Raw genomic sequence first — 7,015 nt, forward strand, 5'->3', positions numbered from 1 at the left:
GACCAACAGTTCTGAGCTGACAGTGAGGGTCACTTTTGAAGGCTCAACGATCCGAGAAGGCAGTTTGTTGCAGTGATGGACGTAGATGGACCAGGGTGGGTGGGGGTGAGTGTGGGACCCACATCAAGCCTGGAGTGGGGCTGGAGCTGCCATGTGATATGATGAGAAACAAGGCCCAGTTATGGTGTAGCCGCAGCATGGACAAGCAGAGACTGGGGCTGAGTGGACGAAATGTTTAATAAACTTGCCTGTGCCTCAAGTTCAGCTTACCTTGGTGACCACACCCCTTGGATGAATGGTCTGGGCCAGGGTGGACGGGTGGGGGTGGGGTGGGGGAGGGGATGTGGGATCGCGCCCACTCTCAGCCTGTGCCCCTTTCACTACACAGCATCTGTGTCCCAGTAATAATGCCATTCCTTCATGCCATCACCTTAGGGGGTGAGATTGTGAGGCAGAGCAGTGCCAGGTTGGGCAAGCATTGGAGTGTGGGGGATCACTGGGACCCAGCAGGGAGATCTGGGAGCAAGAAGGGGTGATATAGGGGCACCAGAGATGGGCAGGATTTGGGATAACAGTCGGACCCCCCCCACCCCGGAAGGGCCCTGGGGGCGGGGGGGAGAGGGAGACAGGCAGCTCAGAGGTGCATCTCCAGCAGGTACCGCAGGCGGCACTGGCTCTCCTGGTAAATGAGGTACTCGCTCTGGGAGAATGCGGAGCGGTCAAACTCTGGGCAGGGCACAGGCCGGCCCTGGGGCACCGCCACTTGCCAGCCGTCGATCTCCAGCTCAGTGTCCTGGGTCGGATCTGCAGTGCACACCAAGGGTCACTGGTCCTTGGCCTTACCAGTAAGTCCTACCCCTATGTTCCCCACTTCTGCCACAGGGAATACGTGCTCATTCCCAACTTGCCAACCTCCAAACCACGGCATAGACTGAGCTTTCTGCCTGGACTATCCTGCCCCATTTCTCTGACTGGGAAACACCTACTCATCTTGCAATGCTTAGTCAATGACACCTCTTCTTTGAAGCCCTCCTGGATGACCAGAAATGATTTGGTGAATGATTGCAGTGAAGAAGCCTGTTTCTTTTTGTGCCTCTCCACAGCCCCTTCTCTGCTCACCTCCCCGCTGAAAGCATCCTGGTCCCCTAGCTCAGCCCCATCTCTATCCTCAGGCCTGCCCAGCTTCTTGGGACTCACCGGGCTCTGTGCGGCCTCGGGCGATGACACTGTCAAAGCCGGGGGGTGGCTGCTTCAAGCTGGGCTCGTCCATGGTGATGTGGTGCTCTCTGCCCAGTGCCACCTCACTCAGGAACATGTAGCCAATGCGGTGGCCGTCGCAGTGCATGCCAGTAACTGGGGGACACAGAGGCTCAGGCTGGGAAACTCAGCCCTCCACTGTATCTCCTTTGATTCTGCTGCCCCAGCTCAGGAATGTGCCCACTCTTTCCCCGTCCTTGAAACACCCCCTTGTCCTGGCCTTGCTCCCCCACTCCTCGGCTCCCTGAGGCCAGGCCTCTGCAGCCCCTGCCGCCCTCACCAAGGTCTGCAATGGCCTCCCAGTGACCAAATCCGGGGCGGGGGCTTTTCTCCGTGACCTGCTTTGCTGATTTTGCCACAAGCGTCTTTTACCTCCTACGCTAGGACACCTTTGCACTGGCTCTCCTGAGGCCACCCTCCCCTCCTTCTTAGGCTCTGTGCCCTCCTGTTGGACCCCTTGGCCTTGGGCAACCTCAGACATCCTAGAACATCAGTCTCATCTGCTCTTGGACCTTGGTCTCTTGGATGGGTGGGTATTGGTGGTCTCAGACGATGGCATCAGGCTGAGCTGAGGAGCCAGTCTGGGGGTCATCTCAGTGAGGATAAGTCTAGACAGAGTCATCAGACTGCCCATCTCTGGTGCCCCCATATCACCCCTTCTTGCTCCCAGATCTTCCTGCTGCATCCCAGACACTCCAATCTTGGGGGTCATCAGACACCTTTGACCCTTTCCACGTGCTGCCATACATTGTACACATTGCTGTTTTGGATTCTCTTCTCCCCACCCCCACTGCCCTGGCCTGATGAGAGCACCGCCCCCTGGTGCCTGTGGCCTCTGTCACTCTCCCCATGGCTGCTGCCACTGAGATCCTGCTATGTACACGTCCAAATGGGCTCCCCATCGCTCTCTGGACAAGGCGCCCTTTACGCTCCCAAGCCCCCGCCACACCAGGCATTTGCTCTAAGCTTTACTATCAGGACATGCTCGAAGGCCCTGATAGCACAGCCTCCCCGCCTCTGTGCCAACCCCGGGCCGCTTCACCTAGAAGGTTCCTCTTTCACCTCCTTCCCAGGTCTGGTTGGCACGATCTGCATGGCATGGCCTTCTCTAGGAAGCTGTAGCTCTGGGTCCCCCAAACCCCAGGAGGCTGCACAGAGCACTCTGGTCAGTAGCCTTTCAGGGTTCCTCTCCAGGAGCCCCCACGAGCTGGGTAAACACTGTGCCCCATCCTCCTCAGTCCCCACACTGTCCCAGGGCTTGGCCCGAGGGCGCCTCACCATAGTTAGCGGACTTGCTGTTCTCCGAGGCGAAGTAGATGCCTTTGCCAACACGACCACCGGAATGCGGCATGATGCGGAGTCCACTGGTAAGGATGGCGGCCACCACAGCCACGTTGGTGCCATGCCACAGTAACTTCCGATTACCCAGCTTGGAATGGGCCTGGAACCTACTTCCCTGAGCAGGGAGGAGGTAGCAAACGGGAGGGCGAGGCCATCCCAGCTCAGGTGCTTCTCCTTGCTGTTCAGACGACCCAACAAGGCGGGGTCCCTCGGGTCACTCACACTGACACACACACACACACACACACACACACACACACACACACGACCTGGGGCTGGCGGAAGCTGGTCAATGCTAAGACAATTCACTAAAGGGCAGATAAGCCAAGGTCATCTCCCTAAGAGTGAGGGTGGTGACAGGGGAGGGAGGTGACAGGTGGGGGACTCTGTCTCACCTCTCCTTCTCGGTTCACTTTCCAAACATGTTGAAGAGTAGGGCACCTGTAGTTGCCAGTCTGTTGTAAGTAGGTATGTATCACCTGCAGGGGGAGCAGAAGCTGGGTGCCGAGGGCCAGAGACGTGTGGATGAGCCCGCGTTTGTTACCCCGTCCCAGAGCGCTCCTCAATCCAGAGAGACATGGGGAGAGAAGGCCAAGGGAGAGGGACACCTCTGGGTATCTGGAGGGTACATGGGTAGAGGGGTGGTGCTCACTGCCAGCTTGGCTCCTCCGGGGTCCCAGTCTACCTTGTATTCGGGCGCCTCTGGATCCAGCAGCTGGAGCTGGCACTTGAGGAGCTGGTAATTTCGGTCCAGTGGGTGTGGCACCTCCTCCACCTTCTCCTCCTCGGGGGCTGCCTGCAGGGTCTGGGCCAGCTCGATATCGGCGAGCACCTAAGGTGGCAGGCACTGGCAGCTTGTCTGTGCACTTGACTGCTGGGCTCCCCTCTCCTTCCCACACGCCTGGGACCATGGCCCCCCACTTGTCCGCCCACTGTTCACTCTTGCCCCGTCTGTCTGTCAGGCCTTCTCCTCCCATCCTTTGGCCTGCCCATCACGGTCCCTCACGGGGCCCTCTGGCTGCCACCTCCCTTGCGCAGTCTGTCTGCTGGGCCCCCACCTCCTGCCCACCTGCCGGCCCTCACCAGCAGCATGTCCTTCTTGGCCTGCAGAAGCTCGGAGGAGTTGATGGGTGGGGGCCGGTTGCGGCCAAAGTTGTGGGGAATGACGGTGTAGAAGTGGGAGGACAGCTCCTCCAGGCTGCGGCCACCATCGGTGGGGGCTTTCAGGGCCACCTCCAGTGCCTCCAAGGCCTCAAAGCCCCGGGCAATCTGCTGCTTGCTCAACTTTCCCAGGGGCATCTTCTTCACATCTGGGGAGATGGAGAGAGTGGGGAGACTCAGCCCGTGCCACCCCTCGGCCCTGGCCACCCTGCCTGGCCCCTCTCCTCTCACCCAGGTTCATGAGGGCCATGGCGTCATTGAACATATCCTTGCTGAAGATGTTGGCAATGAGCTTCTGTGTGGCTGCGTCCAGGGAGCAGGGCCGCACCTGCTGAACCGTGGTCTTCACTGGGCCTCCGTCCACCTAGGGCAGAGGACACATGTAGAGGGCAGGGGCAGCCAGGCAGGGCACCTGCTCCTGGAGCAGAGCCAGGCAGTAGACACAGATGGGCCAGACTGAGGCCAGAGGGGGGTGGTCTGTGCCTGAGGTGGCACAGCTGGGCAGTGGCAGAGCCCAACCGGCTGGGCCTCTCAGTCCTCTCCCAGCCCAGGGATCACCCCCCCTCCCTCGCCACTTCACCTGCACCACGGCTTCCTGGGCTTCGTCCTGTCCGTGCACTTCGATAAGTGTGTACTTGCCCGGATGGGCCACAAATTGGTCCCGCTCCGCCCAGCTGTTCTTGGTCTTGTCCCGAAATTTCTTCTCAAAGTCCTTCTTTGCATCCTCCAGTGACTTGAAGGAGCTGAGCTTTGACTGGCCCACCTCTCCCTGCAACCAACAGCCTTCAGGGTATGCCCATCACAGTGCCCACCATAAACACTCATGCCAGGCCCTGTGCCGAGTAAGCTGTGGCAACCCTGGGCAGTGGGGGACAGAGGTGCTGAGCAAGGAGAGGCGGAGAGGAGGCAGGCGCGGGGTAGGCAGGTGGCGCTCACCACACGGCCCCAGCGGTTCCAGCAGCTGAAGCGGCCACCCTCCTCCAGCAGCTGGATGATGTAGAACTTGTTGTTGTTATTCCCGATGTTCGTCTGGTTCAGGGTACAGTCGTAGTCTTCATGCACCTGGGGCCGGAGGGGTGTGGGGACGTCAGACTGGCTTGGGCTGCCCCTGGGTGGGACAGGGTACACGGCTGCACACTGACAGAGGTCTGACGGGGACAAGAGGCAGACTGTACCGGAGGGAGGCGGGCCCTGCCTGAGAAGGCTTGAGGGGGTCATGGTTCTGCCCTAAGGGATGAAGTCTGAGGGGACATGGCTAAACTATTGGGGGAAGTTCTGGGAGGACACTCTGTGCCCTGGGTGGGGGAATCGGAGGGAGACATGGTTCTGCCCTGGGGGTGTGACAGGGATACAACCCTGCCCTGTGAGGGCTCTCAGGGGGACATGGCCTTACCCTGTGGGGCTGGTTTGAGGGGACAGCGGTGAGCCCTGGGGAGGCTGAGGAAGTCAGAGCCCTGCCTTAAGTGTGGTAGGGGAGGCCTGAGCAGCTCAGAGGACCACCCTGGGGTCTAAAGCGCAGACACGACCTGCCCGGATCTGATGGGATACAGCTGTGCCTGACCTGTGGGGTCCTGAAAGAACACAGCTTACTTGGGAACCTTGAGCTACGTGGCCAGAGCCAAGCCCCAGGGGAGTGGGCTGAGAGTATTTGTCCCTCGGAGTGAGCAGGCACCAGGCCTCTCTCAGGACTACAGCTTACCTGGGTCCCGGGGCTGCTGCTGAGTGGACATGCTGTGTCCACTCGGATTATGCGCTTCTCCCTGGGTGCGGCCCTGAGGGCCTCAGCAGTGGAGTGGAAGCTGTCCTCCTCTGCGTCCTGCTTCTCCTTTTTCTTCTCAGGGCCCTCAGGCTGGACAGGGAGCTTGCGCTTGGGAGCCATGGCTGTTCTGGGGCACCGAGGGGGACCTCAGGCTACCATGGTCTCTGTACCCACCTGTCTGGTACAGTACCAACTTACCCCAGGTGACCTCCCACTGTCTACCCTGCCTTCATTCCCATTCTCAGCCCCAGACCAAAACCAGTTCTCTGCATCCCAGATCCACCTCTGTCCCCAGTCACGGGGGCCCGGCCAGAACCTTGTCCTGTCTGCCCACTCCAGGCAAGGCAGAGTGGTTCCTTCTCTCTAGCTCTTCGGTGTGTAGGTAGGTGGTGGAGAAAGTGAAAGGAGAATCTTCCCCTCCCTCCTCTGGGCTCCTCCCATCTCCAGAGCACTCCTGCGGCACTGCATACTTCTGCCCAATCTCAGCTACCTCAGACCTGGCATGGCTGCTGGGCTGAGTCATCCCAGCTATGGAGGAGAGTGGGCAGTGTCTGCTGGGGGTCAGCACCCCTGGGGCCAGATCTGGCTCTCCATTGCTTGGGACCCCGTGGTACAAAAACCCTTTCCAATAGGCTCAAAAGTTCTGGGGTGCCAGCCAAACCCCCAGACCAGTGGCCTTGAACTGCCAGCAGGCAAGGGCAGTCCCACCCCGCCCTGCCCGGTGAAGAGCCGTGGGCAGGGCCATAGGTCACTCACCTAAGAGAAGCAGGGACTTGGGAGAGGTGGTGGCACCGGGCCCAGTATCAAAACCTCCCACAGCAGTCCCAGTTCTAGGAGGCCCTCTAGCAATCCTCTGTCAGCCTTAGGTGTGACCTAGGGAGGGACTTCCTGACAAACGCCAGAGGCTGGGAAGAGTGGGAGTGGTGGTGGTAAAGGATTCCAGCCATTTGGCTACTAGTCGGGTGAGTCAGAGGGCAGGGTCAGGCCGATGCGGGAGGCCTGTCCCACGAATGGGTGGACACTTGATCTGGACCCTGCTAAGGCCCAGGGGACTGACGCGTCCTTGGCGCTGCTTGTCTGGCCTGAGGCAGGCAATACGTGTCCACCTGTTGCCCAGTGACCCTGGGCCCAGATGCAGGCACTCCCTTCCTTTCTCTGGGGCTGCCTCAGTCATCGCCCCCCTGCAATTATCTAGTGCCAGACTGGTACACCCTTGTCACCGCCCCTGGCGGGGTGGAGTCACGTTCCGGGACTTGGAACCCCTCATCTCTGGCTCCCCCCAGCGTCCAAGGGGCGAAAACGCAGAGAAGGCCCCCTGGTCCATCCCTCTTTAGACGTCATCTAAGTAGAGGCGCGGACGAGCCACAGCTTTGGACCGGAAGGGCGGGGAAGAGGCTTGCTTCCAATAGAAAGCTTGGCACGGGAGCCTGTGGGAGCTCTGGGAGGCGTGGTCACGAGCGTTAACCCAATGGGCGCTTGGGGGCGTGACACAACCTA

General features: G+C 60.1%; 1 protein-coding gene across 6 annotated transcripts; it reads right to left on the minus strand.

Annotated features, from left to right (window-relative positions):
* Positions 1 to 219: 219 nt before the first annotated feature.
* On the minus strand, positions 220 to 6,476 carry PARP3 (poly(ADP-ribose) polymerase family member 3). 6 transcript variants are annotated; one of them, XM_019753279.3, is made up of 11 exons: positions 6,275 to 6,476; positions 5,459 to 5,692; positions 4,696 to 4,821; positions 4,340 to 4,528; positions 3,991 to 4,123; positions 3,682 to 3,908; positions 3,284 to 3,430; positions 2,994 to 3,077; positions 2,536 to 2,713; positions 1,198 to 1,353; positions 220 to 804 (listed from the first exon to the last, which is right to left on the minus strand). In XM_019753279.3, exons 2-11 carry the CDS (start codon positions 5,636 to 5,638, stop codon positions 635 to 637), a joined length of 1,590 nt encoding a protein of 529 aa, XP_019608838.2. In that variant the 5' UTR covers positions 5,639 to 5,692; positions 6,275 to 6,476; the 3' UTR covers positions 220 to 634. The 6 variants fall into 6 exon arrangements, with proteins under 6 accessions (XP_019608838.2, XP_019608837.2, XP_019608839.2 ...); XM_019753278.3 differs by having other exon boundaries at positions 5,459 to 5,696; XM_019753280.3 differs by having other exon boundaries at positions 5,459 to 5,640; positions 6,275 to 6,475.
* Positions 6,477 to 7,015: the final 539 nt, after the last annotated feature.

The sequence above is a fragment of the Rhinolophus sinicus genome, chromosome 5, assembly GCF_057876585.1.
Source record: "Rhinolophus sinicus isolate RSI-liver-muscle chromosome 5, RSI-T2T, whole genome shotgun sequence".
Classification (NCBI taxonomy): Eukaryota; Metazoa; Chordata; class Mammalia; order Chiroptera; family Rhinolophidae; genus Rhinolophus; species Rhinolophus sinicus.

Bases quoted from the DNA above. Each gene is read 5' to 3' on its own strand.
- PARP3 (XM_019753279.3), bottom strand. From the start codon at position 5,638: ATGGCTCCCAAGCGCAAGCTCCCTGTCCAGCCTGAGGGCCCTGAGAAG. The intron at 4,822-5,458 runs GTAAGCTGTAGT...CTCCGGCCCCAG, and splicing joins GCAGCAGCCCCGGGACCCAG to GTGCATGAAGACTACGACTG. The intron at 805-1,197 runs GTGAGTCCCAAG...TGTGCACTGCAG, and splicing joins CCGAGGCCGCACAGAGCCCG to ATCCGACCCAGGACACTGAG.